The sequence below is a fragment of the Schistocerca cancellata genome, chromosome 2 (genome assembly GCF_023864275.1).
Source record: "Schistocerca cancellata isolate TAMUIC-IGC-003103 chromosome 2, iqSchCanc2.1, whole genome shotgun sequence".
Taxonomy (NCBI): Eukaryota; Metazoa; Arthropoda; class Insecta; order Orthoptera; family Acrididae; genus Schistocerca; species Schistocerca cancellata.
In genome coordinates this window covers 911,755,223-911,781,585 of record NC_064627.1, presented here as the reverse complement: position 1 = coordinate 911,781,585, position 26,363 = coordinate 911,755,223, and the positions used below count along the sequence as shown (strand labels likewise).

General features: G+C 40.3%; 1 protein-coding gene across 2 annotated transcripts in view; it reads left to right on the top strand.

Annotated features, from left to right (window-relative positions):
• The window catches only part of LOC126162852 (EGF domain-specific O-linked N-acetylglucosamine transferase), a 123,786-nt gene that overhangs the window by 47,666 nt on the left and 49,757 nt on the right, over positions 1-26,363 (top strand). Inside the window, exons 5-6 of one of the 2 annotated variants that reach the window (XM_049919624.1) lie at positions 9,462-9,625; positions 19,562-19,833. In XM_049919624.1, coding sequence (XP_049775581.1) covers positions 9,462-9,625; positions 19,562-19,833 — 436 coding nt within the window. Of the gene's footprint in view, positions 1-9,461; positions 9,626-19,558; positions 19,834-26,363 lie in introns of both variants that reach the window. The other variant, XM_049919623.1, reaches the window with a different exon arrangement.

Here is a 26,363-nt window from a genome sequence, read left to right as displayed (position 1 = left end):
CAACTGTAAAAATATTCAAATAGTTTTCAAATTACAGAAAAGAGCAATTTGTATAATAACCAAGAGCGGCAGTAGGGCTCACTGCCTTGAACATTTCCAAAAGCTGGAAATCCTAACTGTCCCCTGTGAATACATTTTTCAAAGTATTATGTATGTAAAAAAAATATTGGCTGCTGTGTTAAAAATTCTTTAGTACACAGCTATGACACTAGAAACCAATACAATCTGCACCTTGAGAGGAAAAATAAAGTTAAAACTCAGCAGAGCTTGTTGTACAATGCTGTTAAATTATATAATAAATTATCCCAAAATATAAAAGATATTAACACAATTGGAAAGTTCAAAACAAAACTAAAAAAAATTTATTAAATAAAAGTTACTACACAGTAATGGACTATCTGAATTTAAACACGTAGTGTAATTAACCCTGCACTGTAATACACAAGGAAAATCATAATATGAAATCCAGAATTGTTCAGTACTATAAGAAAATTACATAAGGATATAAAACTAATGTAAGATACCTTTAAAACGTGTGTAAATATTAATTTTATGTGTATAAATTGTAGGTATATTGTGTTGTATTTGATTTTGCTGACGAAATCCACACAATGTAAATTGTTACATGGATTAATAAAGAAATCAATTAATCAATCAATCAAATGTCCCATGGTAATACGACCATGTTGGATGGCAATCATCTGATCCAGAGAGGTGAGCAGGTCCTTGTCATTGGTATCACTAAGGAATGAAATGTGTTCTGGGGGTAAAACTGAGGAAGATAGGTCATGTAAGTGAATTAAGCAGTGGACCATGCTGAAGGCTATGGTTTGCTTTATCATAGCTGGTAAGTGGAAAGTTGATTCAGATATGTCACATTGAATTCCATTGAGTATTAATTCTTGACACTGCAGAACATTTGTGTATCATCTAAGTTGCCCCACTTGTAACATGTACAAATAATGACTATTGGCTCTGCCACCAAGTATAATCAGTGCTGTCCTACCCACTGGAAATATTCCCCCTCCTCTGACAATACTACCGTAGGGCATTCCATGACCCCTTTTTGGAACAAAACAATGTGAACTTGCAAGACTTCAGCACTGTATGCACTAACTCCTGTGCAGACATTAACACTTGATTGTGTCTTTCTGGTGCCACTAGTAAGATTTCCTGTATGTTTTTAGCGGACATACTTCTGCAAAGACTCCTGTACTACTGGTTATGCACGTACAGCATAGCACTCCAAATAGCAGTATCTACAAGATAGTGTATTTGTTTGCTAACTTCCAGGTAAGCCCTCTCTGCTGGCTTGTAATGGTAGCCAAGCAATACTACTTCCTTGTCAGTTTAATACCCCCAAAGGTTCTGCTCCAACAGTTTGCATTTCTTTCAAACACATCACCAATTATTCTGCTGGTAGTAGAACTGATGTAAGGTGCTGGTACATGGCAGACAACAGTGTTTACTGCAACTCTGCAGTTTCAGTACGAGCATCTGTCAAGCCATCAGCAAGATTGCATAGTAATGTGGCAATCATTAACTGTGCATTGATGTTGTTCAACCAATCACGAGTAACACGCAAGTCTCAATTGGTGGTTTCAGCAGGTGACATAATATGTGACATTAAAGTAGCGGCCAAGTCACAAAGCTGCCAAGTGTTGTTCAGCACATCACTTTCCAAATTGGCAAGCTGGGTTGTGTGCAAATTCACTGCCTCTTGGTTGCTTTCCACCTCCAGACTTCTCGTAATGCCTTATGACAGGAGCTAGCTATGACATTCACATTGGCTGTATCAAACACTGTCTTGAGGATCCTATCATCTGTGTCCATCCATCCTCTTTTCTGTGTAATCCACAGGATCAACTCCATAATCTGCCACAGTTGCACCTACAACTTTGCAAACTCTGATCGTAACAGACAATACTCTCCTTGTATACTGTTACACCCTGACTGATTACTCTTTACGTTGTGCAGTTTCACAAACATTTCTTCTAGTCTCCAAATCTCATTCCTGAGAGTTCAAATGTTGCAATTTACCCTTGATGTCCAGAGTGATCTGACATAACCATATCTGTTGGCTTGGAAAACATGACACTTCCTGACACTGAATGTACCTTCACTGTTTCAGCTACACACCCATAGTACAATAGGCCTAACACAATAAGACTCCGCACTACGTCCCTACTCCATGGACTGAATGATATGCTACTGGATGCTGCTTCCATCCTCTCCCATCCCAGGGCAGGAATGTGGGTCCTGTGGGGAAAGAAAATTCTAGTGTCAGTCCTATGTCCCTGCTCTAAGTGTTAGCATATACTGATGATTCGCCATAATATTCTGTTTCCCTCACTTCTGTTTTCTCCTCCTCTTCTGTCATTTCTCTCCACCCATCTAAGGAAACTGGGACAACATGAGGCAAATTGTCCATACCCCTTGTAAATTGCCAAATTTGGTTTATGTGGACTATGAAAGGGTGGATGGGAAGTTGCAATTTAATGTTAACCAACGATGTTATCTCCATTACGTGGTGAGGGACATTGTACTGTAACACGAACTTCTTTGTTTTCCCATTTATCACACAAGGATTCATTAACATAATTCAGAGTGCCACATGGTACTTAGGTACAACTGCTTTCAGATAACGCAACATTTCCTTTTTCTCTAAAGCCTTCGTATTCATCTTTTGTACTTGTCTTCAGATAAGTTTCACTCTCCTAGTGAAGTCCTTCACTGACGAAATATCTCCTCATGGCGTGGCTTTGCAAAACTCAAAGGGCGATGGCATCTCACACCCAAAAATTACTTCATATGGGGATAACCCTGTGCTGTGGTGAACTTTTGAGTTGTATGCAGCGATGATGTAGGCCAATAGGAAGGGTTTATCAATTTCTGGTAACCTCTGTAGTGTAATTTTCTGATGGTTACGTTTTGCTCTTTGTTCACACGAAACCTAATTTTTCATGTGACAGTCCACATCCTGCCTAACATCATCCATCAATAAATCTGTGCTACCCTTCTTTCCATTGCTCTTCAACCCGAATGTCCCACTAAAATTGAATGATGCACTTACCTCAACACTTCATCATCAAAGCTTTGTGGTACCACTAACTGTGGACCATTTCTTGTTTCCAATTCAATACTCTATCCTCTGTGCAGAACTGCTGCTCTGTAGCAAACCACTGACAGTCTGGGTAGCACTTTGTGCTGCTCTCCATTCACTTACGTCAATGCCTGTGCATTCCATAGCGCATACCTTATGGCTGAATCTGTCCACATTAGCGTGTGACCTTCCTTGGCAGATGTGCAACCTCATAATCAAACTCGCTTAGCTGCAAGGCCCATCTCAATGATCTACTCATTGAATCTTTAAGTCCTAAAAGCCACTTAAGTGCTGCATGGTCAGTCACCACTTTAAATCATCTACCATAGACGTAACAACAAAAGTACCCAGTTCCAAAAATCACTGCAAGCATTTCCTTCTCCGTAGTGGAATAATTTTGTTCAGCATTACTGAGCTGCTGTGAAGTGTACGCAATAGGGTGTTCGTGTCCATCTACTTCCTGACTCCTGACTCCTTACTCCTTAGTGCTGACTAGTCAACAGACCCTCCTGGCATTGTGCAATTTGCTGTAAAGTCACCGTCTACTTTGTCCTCATTTAACACTTCTAAATTCGCAACTGGGGTACTGCTAATCAAGGGAAGAACTTCTCCATCCACTTGGAAGTTAACCTCCTCCACTCAAAAACTCAGCACTCTAACACTGAGTGAATCTACACACCCTCCACCGGCGCCACTCAATGTCCATTATGGTGCATTTAATCTATTTGCCCCAAATATTTGTATACTTCCAACTGATACCTGAGAACCTTGTACTCAACAAAATTTTAGATAATTTATCCCCCACATAGCTGGTTAGAAAAAAGTCTGACACTGCTTTATTACATGTGCCAACTTTTACTGGGAACATGGCACAGTGAACACCCCATCCCTGCACTGTTTAACTGCTGCCTGTAAAATCTACCCTGTGACTGAAACTTCTGTTGTTGCTGATTTCTGTTGCGGCATTGCTCATCCGAGTGACCAGATTTCTTACAATACCTGCAATGTTGCTAACTGCAGTCCCATTGTATTTGACCATTGCATCCACACTGAAACCAGTTTATATTTGTATAAACACTGTCCGATGTTCACACGACCTAGCCAATGACTCAGTTTCCACTATGACAATGCTGTATCCATTGCTTCACTCAGGTACTTAGGAAATTTCAAACAAACCTTTCTTGACATTTCTGGTTGTAACCCCCTCAAAAATGCATCAAGAGCAATCTGATCTGCTTCTTGCAAAATTACAAAGTTAACCCTATCATCATCCGTGAGCTCATAGGTGAGCTGCCTCCACTGATTTAATGAATATGGTCAGTGCAACTTTCAGTAGATTCATCCTGCTTACGGAAAACCCTAGTAAGTTGCCCTCAACAATATCTTGCCATGTTCTTCTTCCAGTATCTCTCTATTAAACCTTCCTGAAAACCCTCAAATGTTTTACTCTCCTTCAGATTCTCATTACCATAACATGTACTCTAGTAGCTCCTGCTAACTTAAGTCTAGCAAAATATCATAAATGCTCCTTAATTCATCTCCCTCATTTGGTGGCTGTAGCCAAATTGTCAAAAAAGATAAAAATATCATCATCGTTTTTCCCTGAAAATGGGGTAATCAATCCTACAGGAGTGCCATCCAGGGTGGGTGGCTTGCGATGTGACTGTTCCCTCCCCACTGCTCTGAGCTTATTTTCATCTATCTGTAATTTATCTACTTGATCCCAAAGTTGCTCAATAACTTCACCAGCTGAAAGTTCCTTTGCTATGGCTACAATTTAATTAAGAGAAAAGTATACCCAAACAATGCAAAAAATGATCCAGACAAAAGACAGGAAAAGGGACAAACCAACAGGCTCAAAACCAAAATAACTGAAATTGGCACAGAACTTCCTTTGCGGCATGGCACACCATAGTTGTAGGTGCACCATACTGCTGACTATTTAAATCCATGAGAGCCGTCTCCACAATGCCTCAGCAGTCTTCCTGACACCAGTGTAAACAGGCTGTGTTAACAGGCATGGGGCTCCACTGCCCATCACCGGATTCAAATGTTGGTTCTCTGCTGTGCGTGAGGAAGAGAGTGGTGGGGATGTGTCCACAGATGGCTCCTTATGACAGAATAACAACATTTATTGATCAACTGCAATACATTGGCTGTGGCCACTCTGGGCGAGATTTACTTCCACTTGTAATATTCTCAGCGGTGACGAAGGTGGCCAGCAGACACTCAGCCGTACCCCTGCTGCACTGACTATAGGTGTGCTGGTGTAACTGGAATTTGCTGCCTTGGCAGTGGTGCTATGATCTTGCTGGTTCGTACTGCACATGATGCTGCAAGCCTCTTTTGTGATTGTGTCTGGGGAGGATATGCCAGCAGGTCAGTGCCCTGTCTCAGGGACCATCCCCAGCTGCGGCTGTCTGGGATCGGCAGGCCAGGATCTCTGGCTCCAGCCTCAGTCATGGCATTTGTGGAGGCGGCATCCCTAGATGATGGCGACAATGTGTTACCATAACACACTCCAAGCAATGACTCCCGTGATAGGCAGCTGCCTGTTGTCGGCGTCCGATGATAGTTACATTGGCGGCGTCACTCTTGTGCCTCCTAGACAACGAACTGCATTACAATAGTGACTGTTACCATGACTATGATGGCAGTGATGAGAGAATCAGAAAAGGAGAGAAGTAAAAAGACTGTGGGCTCATTGGTTGAGTAGAGGGCTGCGTAGTGCTGGAATTGGACCAGGGAAGGGGATAGGTGAGTGATGGACAATGACTTCTCTGTCTTGGAGGTTGTACCACTGTTGTCACCAATGTGTGAATCTGCTGCTAACTGTCGAAAGTATTGGTGCTGACTGTGATGGAATTAGTGACTACACATGGTTCCTATGGCTCACAAGTCAGAAAACCTTGCACACTCTGAGATCCTGACACTTGCCCAAAGGTGTGAGTCTAGACTTGGGAGCTCATGTGATAGTGAGGTTTGTGCTCTGGCTTATTACATCAGATGCTATAGGTTAACTAATATATGGAGTTTCACCTGTGCATAATTTTGGCTGCATGCAGTGACAGGGATGGATCTATCGGTGGCAAGAAAATTGGTGAAGGCTTCCTCATACGGCATTGTTTGGAGCTAGGTGAAAGGGAGCAATGCTTAGGTGCTTTATGCCATTGTGCCTCCAGAACTGTGTACATGTGGAGGCTATTATTTTTACTTAATATGCACACTATGTGTTTTATGCTTGGCTGAAAACATTGCACCTATCAATCATTATTTTAACCTGTTGATTTGTAAATGGTCAAACAATGCCTGGAAGCTAGGTATATGTTCTATCAATATAGTTCTCATTAACACAATGTAGTATAGATAATTAGGATAATTAGTACAGTTAGGGGTGCATCAATCAGGTGTTTGGAATATCTTTTGAATACAGCAGGAACGCTTGCTTCTCTGAAGAGCAATCAGAATAACATATTAAATATGAGGAACTTCTTTATCTCCTAATGTAACAGAAGTTGTAAATAGGCTCTGCAAGAACATTTTTGGAGAAATACAGGCTCTTGACTAATTTTTTCAGCATCTTCTTTGATCACAGTATTGGATGAAGATTGATATTAGACTGTGTGTTACTGTAGCTTAAAATCACGACATATACGGATTGATCTGGTAGGCTTTTTAATAGTAATCTGTGGTGTCCACTGGATAATTGATATAGGTTTGATGCTCTCAAGTTCCTGCAATATTTGTAGCTTCATTTGAATGGCTTGACACTTAGCTATTGAAGTCGAGAATGCTCTACAGAAGTGTGGTTGCACTGAAGGTTTTAATGTTATGTACATCTTAAAATCTTTTGCGCAACCTAGAATGGGTTAATGCAACTTCTTATGACAAGTGCATAACTTGGTTGTCAATTTCTAACTCAAATAGAGTGAAAATATCTAGTTCAGATATGCTAATTTCTGCTGACAAACTACTTATTAGCAATGTTGGTGTATGAGCAACTTGCTTGTACATCACTGGAACCTTAGTTATCACTGGAGGGTACCACTTGCCTCTGTTTACTGGAACTGATGGGTGCCAATGCATTGGTATGTGTACCAGCAAAATAATGACACTGCTGCTCTTGTGTCCACTTGCAATTTGATCTGCTGTTTATTGATGATTGCATGGATCATCAGAAAATTAGGGTTCTGTGTGCTGTTGCTATTTGTGTGAAGGCTCAATATGCCATTTGGTTGTTGGTGGCCACTTGCTGAGGCACATGCAGTTGGGTGGAGTGATTTTTGGCATGCATTGCACATATTGTAATATGGACTGGTAGCATGTTTTTCATAACAGTCAGGGCATGATTTATGCAATTTAACATTATGGGGCTGCGAAGGAGCAGCTATGAGATAGCAAGTGACAGACAGTTTACTATATGCTCTTGTATCATAGCTTTTACCAGAGTACTGATGGGCAAATTATTGACTTCTTTATGCTATACTGATGGACTAAATAATCTGAGGATGATGACAAAGACGTTATGTCCTCAGCTGTTCAACAATATTGGCTATTAAACACTCTACAGATATGAACATTGTTTCCAAATATTTGCCGAGTGGAAGCAGCTATTTCAAATGCTTGGACTATATGTAATAGTTCTTCAAGTGATTGGTCCAAAAATGCCAAGAATTTAGCCATAACTTGTTTCTCCAGTACCAACATGACAGTAACCTCTAGAATTATGAGTGGCATTCAATAAGTAATGTAACATTTTTTTCTCGGCCAGTTTTGGTTGAAAAAATGTGGAATTTGTTGTGGGACATTGTGGACTATTCCTGCTTCAGTCCCCATAGTTTCATGAGTTATGATAGGTGGGGGCACTATATGTAGCCTTCAAAATGGCATCTATAATGGAGGATGCTTTCAAAACAGAGAGCTGTTATTGTGTTTCTTTTGGTGTAAAACCAGAACATCACAGATGTTTGTCGGTACATGCAGAATGTCTGTGGAGTGTTGGCAGTGAATAGAAGCATGATGAGTCATTGGACGAGACATGTCTGTCATCACCGCAAGAAGGTTGCATGAACCTGTCCAATCTCCCACATGCTGTCTGGTATACACAGCTGTGGCTCCTGTAATGTTGGAACATGAAAACTCACTCATTCTTCTGGGACTCTGAAGAGATTATTCTGTTTGATGTCCCCCCTCATGGTGCAACTATCAACATGGAAGTGTATTGTGCTATCCTCAGGAAACTGACTAAATGACTTCAGCATGTCCATTGTCAGAAAAATGCAAATGAATTGCTGCCTCTCCATGACAATGCAAGGCCTCACACAAGTCAGCAAGGGCAGTGGTTGCAGTTATGTCATTGCCACTGTCTGTCTGTCTATTGTTATCATTGTTGTCATTGCAGTAATTATAACCATTGCTGCTGTTGCAGTGGTTGCTTCTACAGTATGATAAATTTTGGATCCATAATAATGAAAACTGTACATTGAGAACATTCATCATAGCCAGTGTTTCTATTAGTCATGATAAAAATACGTATCTCTGGTGACTTGCTTAGAGCAGCAAAGCTGCAAAAATCACAAGCTGAAGTAGTGAAACCATGGTAGCATGAGAAGCCAGAGCTGGAGGCATTTCAGTCAGCAAGAAGGGTGCCAAAATATATTGGTAGAACAAGCAAAAATAGAAATAAGCCAAATTTGTTGTGAGCCAAGCCCGTAGTACCAACAGACAGGTAGCAAGTGACATGCTGGTGAGCCATGCATTACTTTGAAGTCAGTTACCAGTGATGATACATTTCTTGCTTTGGTCTTGCTAGACAGTGTGCCCAGTGTACCCACCACTGGCACCTCGTGGGTGCGATCCAAAGGCACCAATCTAAACATAGTTCAAGTCTCTGCCTCTGAGTTAATGTTGACATCATAACATGAAGTTTTGAGATCATGTATAGGCATCCACTTCATCTGATACCTTTCCAACTCATTTCTGTATCACACATACCTCATATCCATTCACTGTGAATGACTATCCTAAACACATGTTTTGTCTATGTCTGTAGCTCATATGCGAGCCATTGTGGTAGAAGCTCTTATGAAGTGTGTATGCACTGCAGAAGGCACTTACTTGAGCCTATCTGTGATGAAGATGCTTGTAATTATGTTAAATGTAATGCTGTAGACAAATGGCCCTCAAGTGTAGGCTCAAAAATTTCTAAATATGTTCATTGCTTCTGAACATATTTTTGAACTACTCTTGTATAATACAATAAACAATGGTGGAACAGTAGCATTAATAACGTTGTTTATAACCGTACTGAGTCATTTCATTTGATAGAAGCATTCTGAAACTATTGTTATGTCCTCAGGTTACATAATGAGAGGCTGCAAGCTGAATGTGATCATATAAGTCCTTTGCAATCGTGGGGTCCTGAAATTCGCTACTTCACTGAATTGCCCAGGAGACCAATCACTGATGATGACTGTGATGTAGTAATTGAAAAACCTACTTTCATTATGAAAATTGATGCCAGTAAGTGCTTGTTTGTTGTGTTCAGTGAATTATATGGTTTGTCAACATGTGAAGATGAAACAGTGCTGATATGAGAACTATATCTGTATTAGATTGTCTTTTGTAAATAATTTATGAGTAAAGAAGACAAATCACTGAGTAGGTGCATTGAGTCATCTACAGGCACACCAAAAAGAATGAAGACTGCTCTAGGAACTGCAGTGCCAAGAATGTTTATTCAGCTGGCACAGTTTTTAATGATTTGTCCAAAATTTAGGGAAGTTTCCATTCTTTTTTTGTATGCCTATGGTTGACTCAACACTTTTACTGTGTGGTGAGTTGTCTCCTTTACTTCTAAATTATTTCCATATCATATTTAGATTGTTTTTCATGTGTTAAGTTTGTGATCCTTCCTTGGTTTATGAGGCTTTAAATTAAAACACCTGTAGATTATAACATCACAATGATGAAATGACTGTCAAAAATCAAATACTAAAATACATCAAAGACAAATGCAAGGACTACACAAAATACATTACAGAACAAATGAAAGCAGCCTCTAGCTTTAAAATGTTGTTTTCTTTTATGCTACTATCTGATGGCAGTAGAGGTTTGTGGTGTATGAATGTGAAGATTTATTTTATTTCTTGTGCTGTGGGTATGAGTATGGGTATTCAATTTTTTTGCTGAGTTTAGACATGTCACTTTCAACAAACATATAACTTTGCAATTTGTAGACACTGCCAAGATTTAAAAGGAGATTAATTTTGAAAGAGAGATGTACATATGCCTGATGGCTTTGCACTGCTCGTTTCTCTCCTGGCTCTGAGCTAAGCGAAGGCAACATCTCAGCTAGGTGGAGATTTTACCCAGAATACAATACAGTTTGCATTATAATGTGAAACACAAAATTTAGAGTGCAGTCTTTGGGTATATGGCATGATACGAATGAACTGATTAGTGGATTAATTGTAGCCGGCCGCGGTGGTCTAGTGGTTCTAGGCGCGCAGTCCGGAACCGCGGGACTGCTACGGTCGCAGGTTCGAATCCTGCCTCGGGCATGGATGTGTGTGATGTCCTTAGGTTAGTTAGGTTTAAGTAGTTCTAAGTTCTAGGGGACTGATGACCACAGAAGTTAAGTCCCATAGTGCTCAGAGCCATTTTTTGATTAATTGTAGCTTACTTCATTAATTTACTCAAACAAACAGTGGAAAATCCAGGATGGATGTGAAGGAAAGTTGCTTCTCACCATATAGTGGAGATGCTGAGTTGCACCATATAGTGGAGATGCTGAGTTGCAGATAGGCACAAAAAAAAAGACTCTCACAATTATAGCTTCCAGCCATTAAGGTTGATGAAGGCCTTGATGGCCAGAAGCTATAATTGTGAGAGTCTTTTTGTTGTGCCTATTTGCAACAATCATTCCACTAATCAGTTCATTCGTATCATGCCATATACTCAAAGACTGCACTCTAAATTTTTTGTTTCACATTATAATGCAAACTGTATTGTATTCTGGGTAAAATCTCCACCTAGCTGAGACGTTGCCTTCGCTTAGCTCAGAGCCAGGAGAGAACTCAGCATCTCTGCTATATGGTGAGTAGCAACTTTCCTTCATTAATTTACTGTTACTTTTCATGACGTGTGCAGTGCATTTTAGATTATCAAGCATCCACATTCTAAAAATCTAGTTCCTAGCATTTGGGGAGGGGGGGCGGGTGGTATTTAGGCGCTAAAAGTTTTTACATCATACTCAATTCTTATTCTGAAATGGAAGTTTCAGAAGATGGTTAGAATTAACCTTCTTTGCCATTAAATTTCCTTTACTTCCATTGGATTAAGTGTATTTTGCAAAGTAGTAGCAGAACTATTCTCTTAGAATATGTTCTTTAACATTTTTCATTTCTTTTATAGTATATATTAATGTAAACAAGGTAATAATGGAGAAATTTATTAAAAATGCTCACACAATATATGTTATGAAGGTATGTTACTATGATAAAACATGATTTGCTATCAACTTAAAATTTACACAAGAATGACATCCTGTAAATTTAAAATGTGACACCTAATAAGAAATAACATAGTTTAATGCACCCTTTTGATGCAAATACTATTAATAACTCATTGTTATGAGTGAGGATCTCCTTTTGAGTTTTTTTCAAAAACACTGAAAGATAAACAGTTTTTGGTACAAAGCTTAATGAATCAATGTACTAGATGCATCTAAATTAGAAAATATCTCTTACCTCTTAGGCATAAGAAGAATTTGGGATCTCTCATTAAACTAAAAGTAAATGAACTTCAAATATATGCACAGCAGCAACAGCACAAATTCTGTCAAGAGTATTAAACTCAACTGGTATCTCTTTCAGTTCTGGTGAACTGAAGCTTCTAAACAAAGGCTTCAAGCATCTTATTGCTCTAAAACTCACATGCAAGAGCACAAAAGACATAATAGCAGCTACAAGACTTACATGTGATTTTGCCAAGCTAGATTCTAATGGAAAAAATCAACTTGGCAAATAAAGCTGACAAACTCATAACTAAACACATGCTTTCAGCAAATAACAGAATTTGCTGTGAACACATAACTCTCAAGCAATATCAACAGTAAACTAACTGTTAACAAAACTCTCATGGAGAAGACTGATAAAGGATGGTTTGATTTAAATACATTAAAAAAAAACATACTTGGTGGCTGGTTGTTCTTTCAAATTATAAATATTATAATTCTACTACAGCCACAATCCTTACAATGTCTATTTTTGACTGGATAGTGACAAATCATTTTGTTGCTTGTGAAAATATTTGCCTTTAAAATTTGTGCATTTTTGTCTCTGTTTGAACCAGTTCTGGAAATATTTTTCCACATAGATGTTGGTACCCCAAAAACGCGACATAGGGAGGATTCGATGGCTTCTAGAGGTAATGAAATTGTTTTCAATGTTCTTTTTCACAAGGAAACAACGAATCAGGTGGATTCAGGCAATGAGACATTAATTCAATGGTTTTCTTGTTTTTGGCAAACAAATTGTTGCATAGCATTGAGCTGTGACTGTTCTTTTGATTCCCTAAAATAGCAATCATGACATTTCCAGTGTAACTGAAGCAACAAGTGATAATTTTCATGGAATGACTTTGCATATGAACCACTGGTTGATTTTGCTTCATCTTGTAACTCCCACACAGTTGATTGGTGTTTAGTTTCTGACTCATGTGAATCTTATCAAGTTTCATTTCCTGTTACTATATTGTATAAAGATTATTCATTTATATGTGTATGTGTTGGGTGTCTGTTCTTTCAGACAAGTCTGAAAGTATAGTCACCATGATGGATCGTGACAGCTACGAAGAATGAAATTTCAATGAATTACAAACATCAGCTGTGTATGGAACATTGATGGAAATCAATGGGGAGAGTTGAAAATGTATGGCCAACCAGGATTCTAACCTGGGATCTCCTGCTTACAAGGCAGGCGCTCCAACCCCTAAGCCACTGAGGACACAGGAATTAGCGCAGCTGCGCTGGCTTATCCCAAGCATGCTCCCCAGCAGACCCGCATTCTCGATTTACTCCACACACTATGAAAGTGGTGCTGCCTGCCCATTAATCTTAAGCTAGTGGCAAGGCCTATTCCCACATGAGTTCAAGCATATGTGTGCATCTGCACAGAAATGATCCTTGGCTTGTGATCACCATAATTACATGTGTATGGTGTATAGTGTGCAAACTTTCTACACTCCAGTTAAAATTACTTTGTGACTGACAGACTGTAGTGGCGGGGGCAGTTTTTCCAGCGTGCAGCTGCAGCCAGCCATGCTTCACAAGGCTCTGCATGTGCCTGCAAAACAGGCAACACAGCAAGCACATGGCACTTGAGAAAGACTATGAGTGGATGGCAACTGGCCCCTACCACTCAGTTCGCTGAAGTGCAGGTCACAAAGTAATTTTAATTAGAGTATACAGGGTGGTCCATTGATAGTGACTGGGCCAAATATCACACAAAATAAGCATCAAATGAAAAAACTACAAAACACGAAACTCATCTAGCTTGTTGGGGGAAACCAGATGGCGCTATGGTTGGCCCACTAGATGGCACTGCCATAGGTCAAACGGATATCAGCTTGCATTTTTAAAAAATAGGAACCACCATTTTTTATTACATAGTCATGTAGTACATAAAGAAATATGAATGTTTTAGTTGGACCATTTTTTTCGCTTTGTGATAGATGGCGCTGTAATAGTCACAAATATATAAGTATGTGGTATCACGTAACATTCTGCCAGTGTGGACGGTGTTTACTTCATGATACATTACCTGTGTTAATATGGACCATCTACCAACTGCGGAAAAGATCGATATTGTGTTGATGTATGGCTATTGTGATCAAAATGCCCAACGGGCATGTGCTATGTATGCTGCTCGATATCCTGGACAACATCATCCAAGTGTTTGGACTGTTCGCCAGATAGCTATGTTATTTAAGGAAACAGGAAGTGTTCAGCCACATGTGAAACGTCAACCACGACTTGCAACAAATGATGATGCCCAAGTAGGTGTTTTAGCTGCTGTTGTGGCTAATCCGCACATCAGTAGCAGGCAAATTGCGTGAGAATCAGGAATCTCAAAAATGTCGGTGTTGAGAATGCTACATCAACATCTATTGCACCCGTACCATATTTCTATGCACCAGGAATTGCATGGTAATGACTTTGAATGTCGTATACAGTCCTGCCACTGGGCACAAGAGAAATTACGGGATGATGACAGATTTTTTGCACGCGTTCTATTTAGCGGTGAAGCGTCATTCACCAACAGCGGTAACGTAAACCGGCATAATATGCACTATTGGGCAACAGAAAATCCACGATGGCTGCGACAAGTGGAACATCAGCGATCTTGGCGGTTAATGTATGGTGTGGCATTACGGGAGGGAGGATAATTGGTCCCCATTTTATTGATGGCAATCTAAATGGTGCAATGTATGCTGATTTCCTACATAGTGTTCTACCAATGTTACTATAAGATGTTTCACTGCATGACAGAATGGCGATGTACTTCCAACATGATGGATGTCCGGCACATAGCTCGCTTGCTGTTGAAGCGGTATTAAATAGCATATTTCATGACAGGTGGATTGGTCGTTGAAGCACCATACCATGGCCCACATGTTCACTGGATCTGATGTCCCCGGATTTCTTTCTGTGGGGAAAGTTGCAGGATATTTGCTGTCGTGATCCACCGACAACGCTTGACAACATGCGTTAGCACATTGTCAATGCATGTGCGAACATTACGGAAGGCGAACTACTCGCCGTTGAGAGCAATGTCGTTACACGTATTGCCAAATGCATTGAAGGTGATGGACACCATTTGAGCATTTATTGCATTAATGTGGTATTTACAGGTAATCATGCTGTAACAGCACGCGCTCTCAAATATGATAAGTTCACAAAGGTACATGTATCACATTGGAACAACCAAAATAAAAAGTTCCAACATACCTATGTTCTGTATTTTAATTTAAAAAACCTACGTGTTACCAACTGTTCGTCTAAAATTGTGAGCCGTATGTTTGTGACTATTACAGCACCATCTATCACAAAGTGAAAAAAGTGGTCCAACTAAAACATTCATATTTCTTTACGTACTACACGAATATGTAATAAAAAATGGGGGTTCCTATTTTAAAAAAATGCAGTTGATATCCGTTTGACCTATGGCAGTGCCATCTGGTTTCCCCCTTCAAGCTAGACAAGTTTCGTTCTTCATAGTTTTTTCGTTTGACGCTTATTTCGTGAGATATTTGACCCGATCACGATCAATGGACTACCCTGTATATCAAATTTTGTAACTGGTGGCTACAAAAATCATCTTCACTATCTCTCTAGCGTATTGTCACATAGAAGAAGATCTCACATTTTCTGGGTCTGGCCGCACACCTTCGTTTGACACAAGGTGTCCAAGTATTTTGATTTCTTTTGCTTCAAAGTGACACTTTTTTGGATTAAGTTTCAGTCCAGCTTGTTGGAGACACTTAAGAATGGCCCTCAGTCTTTTTATGTGTTCATCAAATGTCTCTGAGAACACTATAATGTCATCTTAATAAGAAAGACACATCGTCCACTTCAGGTGACTTAGAAGATTATCCATCATCCGTTCAGAAGTTGCTGGTGCATTACACAAACCAAACGGCATTATCTTAAACTCATACAGGCCCTCAGGGTTGATGAATGTAGCTTTCTCATGATCAGCCTCATCTACTTCGATCTACCAGTATCCCAAGTACATGTCCATGGTTGAGAAAAACTTAGCCCCCTTCAGACACTCTAGAGTATCATCAGTTTGTGGAAGAGGGTAAACGTCCTTTTTAGTTATCTTATTAAGCTTCCTGTAATCAACACAAAAGTGCCAACCACCATCCTTCTTCCTGATGAGAACCACTGGTGACAACCATGGGCTCTGCAAAGGCTGAATGATGTCATTGCAAAGGCTGAATGATGTCATTCTTCATCATTTTCTCTCCCTCATCGCAAATTATTCGACGTTCTGTTGCTGACACATGGTATGCTCTCTGGCTTATTGGTTGATGGTCTCCAGTGCTAATCTGGTGCTTCACCATCGATTTGTCTAGTTCGCTCTACACCTGTGGATTGAAGCATTCAGAGAACTCTTGAAGAGTGGCAAGCAGCTTCTTCTGTTGTTCCTTAGTGAGATCTGGTGAGAGTCAAGTTAGAAGATCTTGTCCCGTATTGGTAGCGCTAATTTCACCCAAAGACTCTGCATGGGAGGTTTCTATGATGCTCAGCTGTTCTGCAATTAACAGCTCAGCGTTTGCTATGCTCATGCGTCTTGGTAGTATCTGCGGTTCTCGGTGACAGTTAACTATCCACAATTCACCGAATGTGTTCTTAAACAAGACAACAGAGGCTGGGCTGACGTTATTCTTCAGTGGTATGCTTCTCTGACATTCTGCTACAAGATCCATGGGTTGATGCATGGCTTGACATATGGCAGTTACCTTTCTAGCACTGACTGCAGGAATGATCACTTCATCCAGTGCACACAATCTCCTCACACTCGGATGTGCATCTTCCTGTCCACAGTATCTCATCTCGTCTAGCATAGTCTTCAAGGGACCGCAATCTGTAATTGCCTGAGAAGCTTTCAAAAAGTCCCATCTGAGAATGACGTCACGACTACACTCTTGTAAGACGATGAATTTTAAGGGCTGTGTATGGCCACTTATACCCACACGAATGACACATCTTCCTGTAGGTTTTACATATTTCCCATTAGCTACCTTTGGCAGAGATGTTTTGTTGTCAACAAATACGGTATTCTGCAACTGGTGACGGCACTTCTTCGAAATGACTGAATATGATGATCCAGAGTCCACAAGAGCTTGGTCTGGTTGGCCATCCAAGAGGATATCGACATAGTTTCCTATTATTTTTGTAGTGATCGACAGCGGAGGATTTTTCTCTTCAGCGGCCTCACCTCCAAGGTCGCACCCTTTAGTTTTCCAGGTTGCAGTGGCTGGGTGATTGGCTGGAGCTTATAAATGGCAATGGAGACCTTGATCAGCATGTTGGGGAGTGTCCTCTCCAGTGGCTAGCTTGCGGTTATGGTGACATACGTCATCCTGCACCCACTTGTTCTTGTTCATCTTCATCATCCCGGAGTTGGCATCGGCTAAGTTCGGTCTGCTGCCTTCTGGTGTGGGCGTCATCAAATATCCGCCGCCTTTCTCGACAATAGCGCGCCACGTGTCCCTGCCATCCACAGTGGGAACATACTGGTTGGTTATCCTGGGCCCTCCAGACATCAGTCTTCCTTGGTGCCCAAACTGGTTCCTCATGCGGCATTATAGGAACATAACTTCACCTGGGTCTCGACTTTTTTACTTTTTTAAAGGGAAATGAAGGACAAGAGATTGGGTTCAATGTATGTTCCACTTCCTCCCTTATGACCTCTTGAAGAGTCTTGGTTTATTCCTCGCTGTGCAATCCAAGTGCCTTCTGGACTTCCTCTCTCACTATCTGACAAAGAACACTTGTGAAATCAGTTTCTTCCTCCATCAGAGACATTGATACAATATTTGGAAGCTGTTCAAACTTCTTGTGTGTAATTGTTTTTCAATGCATTGTCTCTATATACTGGGACCATTTTATGAATTCGTCTGCTGTCGAAACCTCTTCCAGGAGTAGGGCTTGGTAGATGTCCTCAGCAACACCCTTCATGAGATGTGCAACCTTATCTTCTTCATTCTAGGATCGACTATTTTACACAGCTCCAAGACGTCTTGAATGTAGGATGCTGTTATTTCTCCTGGACGCTGTGCCCTGCATTTTAATTTATCTTCAGTCTTGCACTTCTGTCGTTATGTGTTGCCGAAATACTTGTGCAGTTCCACCTGGAATACTTTCCAGCTTGTGAACTTCTCCTCGTTGTTCTCATACCATTGCTTGGAAGTGCACTCCAAGTAGAAAAATACGTTAGCCAAACACATGGTGTCATCCCATTTGTTAAATTTGGCTATACGCTCATATACCTTCAGCCACTTGTTTGGATCTTGGCCATCATCACCAGAGAACCCGGAAGGATGTCTCATGTGGTGGCACATAGTTACTGTCATTGTAATGTCCTCTTCTTCTTCCGTCTCCGATAGACTGTGATCTGTTGAATATGGCTCGAACACGGGTTTCGCATCACATAAACGGCAGCTCTGTCGTGGCCTGATATGAGCCACTGCCTCGTCGATAATGTGCGGTATCACAAGTTCCAATACTCAGCGCCTCCACAAGAATAATGTCACGTAGAAGAATGTGTAAGTAGATGAATGACAAACACTAACTTCACTTAATGAAGGTTTATTCAGCACTTGAACATACAAGAGCATGGAGCGAACTGCCTCCGGCCAGAACACATACGGTATATATACAGCTACAGAACATTACAGTACAATGATTCTTGCCATTTGTGGATACTTCTAGAATGTACTTGAACCGAATATAGAAATTAAAATTTTGCATTTCAGGTGAGTTTTGAACTCACGACCCTCCATGCAACAAGTCTAGTATCATAACCACTCCACTACAGCGACTGTGCTACTCAGCTTCTTCTGTGACAATATGCTTGATGGATTCATTTGGTTTACTGTTGCACACCTTCTATTTTCAATATGATGCGTGACACCTGTTCCTTTGGACATGTCTGAAAGAACAGATACCATGCATTCATATAATTGATTCACCTCAGTGGGCAATAAATCCACAACCCTTAGTGCAGATGCACAGTATCATTCGACCTCATGCAGGAAGCAGGAATTTAAAATTAGCGAGCGTGGAGGACAGGTATGGGGACAGTGGTTTGGTGGTGCTAGGTGGGAATGTCGTTCAACTGGGGGACGTACCAAGATAGTCTGTGTGTTAGCGATAAACACTGTGTTCGGATGGTGCAGTGGTTAACGCAACTGCCTAGTAAGCAGGAGACCCTGGGTTCAAATCCCGGCCCGGCACAAACTTTCACCCATCGCTATCGATTCCACATAAAGTCCTGGCGCAGCTGATATCATCAGTTCCTTCCCTTCCCTTTCCTTTCCTTTCCTTTCCTTTCCTGTCTGCCCCCTCCAACTTCAATTTATATAACCTTCTACTTTTATTTCTCAGGATAACGTTTTGACCATTATTAGTTTAATGTGTTTAAACTTATTTTTGTTATTGGGGTTGCCCTTTTGAAAAACCAATTATCACTAGATTTACTCACTTTTTGTGGTTTGGCATTAGAGGTCATTGATATATGTACATTTTCATGCATTCTTTCAAAACTTTAGACTTTTTTCCGACTTAAGTGATATGAAGTAATGATGTTCATGTAATTTTCTTATTTTATATATGTTGTGTAGTTAATTGTTATGTATATTACTAATGGTGTTGTTTTGTTGCAGCAGTCAACATGTACCATCATTTCTGTGATTTTTTCAACTTGTATGCATCATTGCACATAAATTCTTCTCATCCAAGTGCTTTTTCTACTGATGTCCATATACTCATATGGGAAAGCTTTACATATCAGTCAAGTTTTAAAAGTGTGTGGGAAGCATTCACATCAAATCCTCTCTGGGATCTGAAAACATTTCGTGGTGAAAAAGTATGCTTCAGGAATGTAGTATTTCCACTTCTTCCAAGGATGATATTTGGATTATTCTACAATACACCAATTGTGAGTTCAAATCATCTAGTGAAAGACTGTATCATTAGTAAATAGAATATTTTTGTTTCATCTTTTATAACATAATTTCCCCCTCGTGTGTGTGTGTGTGTGTGTGTGTGTGTGTGTGTGTGTGTGTGTGTGTGTGTGTGTGTGTGTGAGGAGAGAGAGAGAGAGAGAGAGAGAGAGAGAGAGAGAGTGAGAGTGAGTGAGTGAGTGAGACTCACAATCAATGTAATTTTTCATGGTTTTTCATGTGGGCAAAGCAAGGAAAAACAACTGAATGAAGGAAACTTCTAGATAATCTCTAGAGCAACAAGTATCAATGAATACTGACAAAAGAAAGAATGGAGTGGAATGACAACATTAATAATGAATTTTGTGATTGAGACCAAAAAATATAAAATATCAAAGACAATACCTAAATTGCTGTTTTTTTAGTTCGCTTATTAACAATTCCATTTAAATATATGAATTTCTCTGTTATTTGATAAAAAATTGAAATTAATAATATTGGAAATAAAAAAGTGATCATTTTATTCGCTGGAGAGTTTTGAGGCATGTTGTATTCTTGTAAGTTTTCTGAGGTGGTGTAAATATTATTGACCAGTTTGTCAAGCCATGTCATATTGCTGGTGATTCATTTAAGTAGTGCCTTAATTTTGGTACAAAAGTAAATTGACCAATTTCTATGATGTCGTATTTTAGAAAATACAATAATGGTATTCCTTGGTAGAATATAGATAATGGAGGGAGCAGATATAACAACTCACCATATAGCTGAGTCACTGAGTGGTTGGCAGGCATATAAGAAAAAACATTGCTAACTTTTGTATACACACACACATCCACACAAGCACACACATTCTCTCTCTTTCTCTCTGCATGGGCATACTGACAATGATAGGTCAGTGTAGCTGGCCAATATTTTCGTGTGTGTGTGTGTGTGTGTGTGTGTGTGTGTGTGTGTGTGTGTGTGAGAGAGAGAGAGAGAGAGAGAGAGAGAGAGAGAGAGAGAGAGAGAGAGAGAGGGAGGGGGGGGGGGGGGGAGCTGCGCTGACACGTGTGTGGTTTGTTATCTTTATTTCTTCCATTGTTTGTGTTACAAAAATTTAGAGAAATAATTAGAACTAAATTTGAATCTTCCATACTATCTCATGTGTTCAAAATATTTTGAGACTGGCTTAATAAAAAAAAGAGAGAAAAATTAATTTGGTAATTTTAATGCTTCAGATGTTGTACATAGCCTCCCTCCACTTGATTGCAATGAACAAAATGTAGATGCAGCCATGTGAAACTACCAGAAAAGTTCTTCTTTGGAATGTTGTTCAACTTGCACATCAGATTGGCATGAATGTTGATTGTTTAACACTACATGTGAATTTTTGCACTTTCTCATTTTGTGAGAGGTTCGTATTGATTACACCAAGCCTTGTTACCCATGATGCTATTTTCCAGAAAATAATTGTCTATGTTATGCATTCAAATCAAGTGGTGGCAGGGATCCACACATCACCATTTTTCTTAGGGAGTCAAGGTGTGTGGGACAGGCTTGGCACCCACATTTTTCTTCTTCAAAACATTCTGGAGAATGTCTTGAACACTTGAATTAGAGATGTTGCTCCATTGAAATTTGTGACACAATAACGCTGACACACTACGGGTACAAGTCCATTATTTTACACTGCCTGATCACTGTTGACTGGTCAAATGCACAGCCATTGTTTACAATTGTTAGTTCAAGCTGCCCCCATGGTTATTGCACTGATGTTGCTTATACACCAAGAGTGAAACCAGTCTTGGAACTTTTTGGATGACCAGTGCATAATAGTGGACAAAATATACTTAAGGTGGCTCCTCCTAACCTGGGCTCTGACTCATTTTTATTTATCTTTTCTCTATCCAAACTCTCCTTACTGATTTTTCCCCTTTCTTTAGAATGAGGTTGTGTTTCTCAAAAATTATTTGTTGTGGTCAGGCATTGATCCCATGTTAGTGAAGGACTCAGCCGTCCATGGGTCAGGATTAGCTTCTGCTTCCCCACAGGCTCAGGACTGCAGAGTTGGTGGTGGCTGAACCACATGGCAGACAATTAATGAAATCTCCCTGAATACAACAGCAGGCAGGAGGTTACTGCTTCTCGATGATGTTGGCAATGATCAGTGTGCTGAGGGTCAGGATCGGGGGGGGGGGGGTTGGTTTATGAGAGACTGCTGGCCAATACTTCTCCAACAGCAGCACCCCCAGTCTAGAAGAGAGACAGCAGGTTGTCATGCAAGGCTGTCATTGGGCTGTGATGACTTCATTCTTGGTTAGTCAGCTCCTGAAGGAGCCTAGCTGGGGCTGTTGTATTGCCCGGCTTCACCGTTTAGAGGCATTGTCTAGTAGCTTCTTCCAGTTCTTCAGCTTCCTAAATAAGCACACCTGCATTCTGAAGACACCTTCTTGTGAAACATTGTTGGGACTTTAGGCTGATGCTCACTTCCCTTTGTATGATGCTGTTTTGCATAGCATCACAAGAACAGTTCATTGCATCTGATGGAGTCATGGTGCAACACTACATTTTCCTTGAAGAAATCTGGGCTCCTGATCTGGACTAATGAGCATTTTTGGACACAAAAACTTATGCTGTACAATTTGGTATAAAAGTACAAAGTTTTCCTCATCTCCATACTCTTATTTTTAGTGTAATCCACATGGCTAAGTGGCTTTTTCTTAATACTAAACATTATTTGCTAGGGTTAGTCCACTCCGTGGGCAAAGAATGCACTGGAAACTCAACAGTTTTGGCAGTTTTCCTCTTAAAGTAGACATAGAATACACAAAGCTAGGTCAAAGCCACAGCAGTACTGGAAACTGAAACACTTATGGCCATAATCTTATTGCACTGCTTACTATGGTACTGCTGAACATCCTGAAACATTTTGTCGACAGTAAGACAACTTTTCTGTGTGGCTTCAGTTCATCCAGCAAATGGAGAAGGTTTTAGAGTGTTCCGTATTGGAAACACGTCTAACAGCTTTTACGGCCAATACAATAAGGGCTATGTCATATTCCTTGAAGTTTTTCGGAGGTAGTAGCTGGGAGACAGAAAATAGCCCCACCCACTATATCACAGGTTGCACCATTAATTAATATACTACTACCTTCCAATTCTACCCTTGTCATTCCCTTGGGTCAACCTCGTTTGTAACAATTTATAAGCACTATCTCCGTTTGCCTCCCCCCCATGAACCATGGACCTTGCTGTTGATGGGGAGGCTTGCGTGCCTCAGTGATACAGATAGCCGTGTACTGTAGGTGCAACCACAGCGGAGGGGTATCTGTTGAGAGGTCAGACAAACGTGTGGTTCCTGAGGAGTGGCAGCAGCCTTTTCAGTAGTTGCAGGGACAACAGTCTGGATGATTGACTGATCTGGCCTTGTAACACTAACCAAAACGGCCTTGCTGTGCTGGTACTGCGAACGGCTGAAAGCAAGGGGAAACTACGGCCGTAATTTTTTCCCGAGGGCATGCAGCTTTACTGTATGGATAAATGATGATGGCGTCCTCGTGGGTAAAATATTCTGGAGGTAAAATAGTCCCCCATTTGGATCTCCGGGCGGGGACTACTCAGGAGGACGTTGTTATCAGGAGAAAGAAAACTGGCGTTCTACGGATCGGAGCGTGGAATGTCAGATCCCTTAATCGGGCAGGTAGGTTAGAAAATTTAAAAAGGAAATTGGATAGTTTAAAGTTAGATATAGCGGGAATTAGTGAAGTTCACTGGCAGGAGGAACAAGACTTCTGGTCAGGTGAATACAGGGTTATAAATACAGAATCAAATAGGGGTAATGCAGGAGTAGGTTTAATAATGAATAGGAAAATAGGAATGTGGGTAAGCTACTACAAACAACACAGTGAACGCATTATTCTGGCCAAGATAGATACGAAGCCCACACCTACCACAATAGTACAAGTTTATATGCCATCTAGCTCCGCAGATGATGAAGAGATTGATGAAATGTATGATGAGATAAAAGAAATTATTCAGATAGTGAAGGGAGATGAAAATTTAATAGTCATGGATGACTGGAACTCGACAGTAGCAAAAGAAGAGAAGGAAACATAATAGGTGAATATGGAATGGGAGTAAGGAATGAAAGAGGAAGCTGCCTGGTAGAATTTTGCACAGAGCATAACTTAATTATAGCTAACACTTAGTTCAAGAATCATAAAAGAAGGTTGTATACATGGAAGAAGCCTGGAGATACTGGAAGATATCAGATAGATTATATAATGGTAAGACAGAGATTCAGGAACCAAGTTTTAAATTGTAAGACATTTCCAGGGGCAGATGTGGACTCTGACCACAATCTATTGGTTATGAACTGTAGATTAAAACTGAAGAAATTGCAAAAAGGTAGGAAATTGAGGAGATGGGACCTGGATAAACTGAAGGACCAGAGGTTGTAGAGAGTTTCAGGAAGAGCATTAGGGAATGATTGACAAGAATGGGGGAAAGAAATACAGTAGAAGAAGAATGGGTAGCTTTGAGAGATGAAATAGTGAAGGTAGCAGAGGACCAAGTAGGTAAAAAGACAAGGGCTAATAGAAATCCTTGGGTAACAGAAGAGATATTGAATTTAATTGATGAAAGGAGAAAATACAAAAATGCAGTAAATGAAGCTGGCAAAAAGGAATACAAACGTCACAAAAGTGAGATCAACAGGAAGTGCAAAATGGCTAAGCAGGGATGGCCAGAGGACAAATGTAAGGATGTAGAGGCACTTATCACTAAGGGTAAGATAGATAGTACCTACAGGAAAATTAAAGAGACCTTTGGAGAAAAGAGGACGACTTGCATGAATATCAAGAGCACAGATGGAAACCCAGTACTAAGCAAAGAAGGGAAAGCAGAAAGGTGGAAGGAGTATATAGAGGGTCTATATTAGGGTGATGTTCTTGAGGACAATATTATAGAAATGGAAGAGAATTTAGATGAAGATGTAATGGGAGATATGATACTGCGTGAAGAGTTTGACAGAGCACTGAAAGATCTAAGTCGAAACAAGGCCCCGGGAGTAGACAACATCCCATTAGAACTAATGACAGCCTTGGGAGAGCCAGGCCTAACAAAACTCTACCATTTAGTGAGCAAGATGTATGAGACAGGCGAAATAACCTCAGACTTCAAGAAGAATATAATAATTCCAATCCCAAAGAAAGCAGGTGTTGACAGATGTGAAAATTACCGAACTATCAGTTTAATAAGCCACAGCTGCAAAATACTAACACGAATTCTTCACAGATGAATGGAAAAACTGGTAGAAGCCGACCTCTGGCAAGATCAGTTTGGATTCTGTAGAAATGTTGGAACACATGAGGCAATACTGGCCCTATGACTTATCTTAGAAAATAGATTAAGGAAAGGCAAAACCTACGTTTCTAGTATTTGTGGGCTTAGAGAAAGCTTTTGACAATGTTGACTGGAATACTCTCTTTCAAATTCTGAAGGTGGCAGGGGTAAAATACAGGGAGCGAAAGGCTATTTACAATTTGTACAGAAACCAGATGGCAGTTGTAAGAGTCGAGGGGCATGAAAGGGAAGCAGTGGTTGGGAAGGGAGTGAGACAGAGTTGTAGCCTATCCCCAATTTTATTCAATCTGTATGTTGAGCAAGCAGCAAAGGAAACAAAAGAAAAATACAGAGTAAGTATTAAAATCCATGGAGAAGAAATTAAAACTTTGAGGTTCACCAATGACATTGTAATTCTGTCAGAGACAACAAAGGACCTGGAAGAGCAGCTGAATGGAATGGATAGTGTCTTGAAAGGAAGATACAAGATGAACATCAACAAAAGCAAAATGAGGATAATGGAAAGTAGTTGAATTAAATTGGGTGATGCAGCCAGAATTAGATTAGGAAATGAGACACTTAAAGTAGTAAAGGAATTTTGCTACTTGGGGAGCAAAATAACTGATGATGGTCGAAGTAGAGAGGATATAAAATGTAGACTGGCAATGGCAAGGAAAGCATTTCTGAAGAAGAGAAATTTGTTAACATTGAGCTTAGATTTAAATGTCAGGAAATCGTTTCTGAAAGTATTTGTATGGAGTGTAGCCACGTTAACATTGAGCTTAGATTTAAATGTCAGGAAGTCGTTTCTGAAAGTATTTGTATGGAGTGTAGCCACGTATGGAAGTGAAAAGTGGACGATAAATAGATTAGACAAGAAGAGAATAGAAGCTTTTCGAAATCTGGTCTCTACAGAAGAATCCTGAAGATTAGATGGGTAGATCACATAACTAATGAGGAGGTATTGAATAGAATTGGAGAGAAGAGAAATTTGTGGCACAACTTGACTCTTGACTAGAAGAAGGGATCGGTTGGTAGGGCATATTCTGAGGCAATAAGGGATCACCAATTTAGTATTAGAGGGCAGCGTGGAGGGTAAAAATCGTAGAGGGAGACCAAGGGATGAGTACACTAAACAGGTTCAGAAGGATGTAGGTTGCAGTAGGTACCGGGAGGAAGAAGCTTGCACAGGATAGAGTAGCAC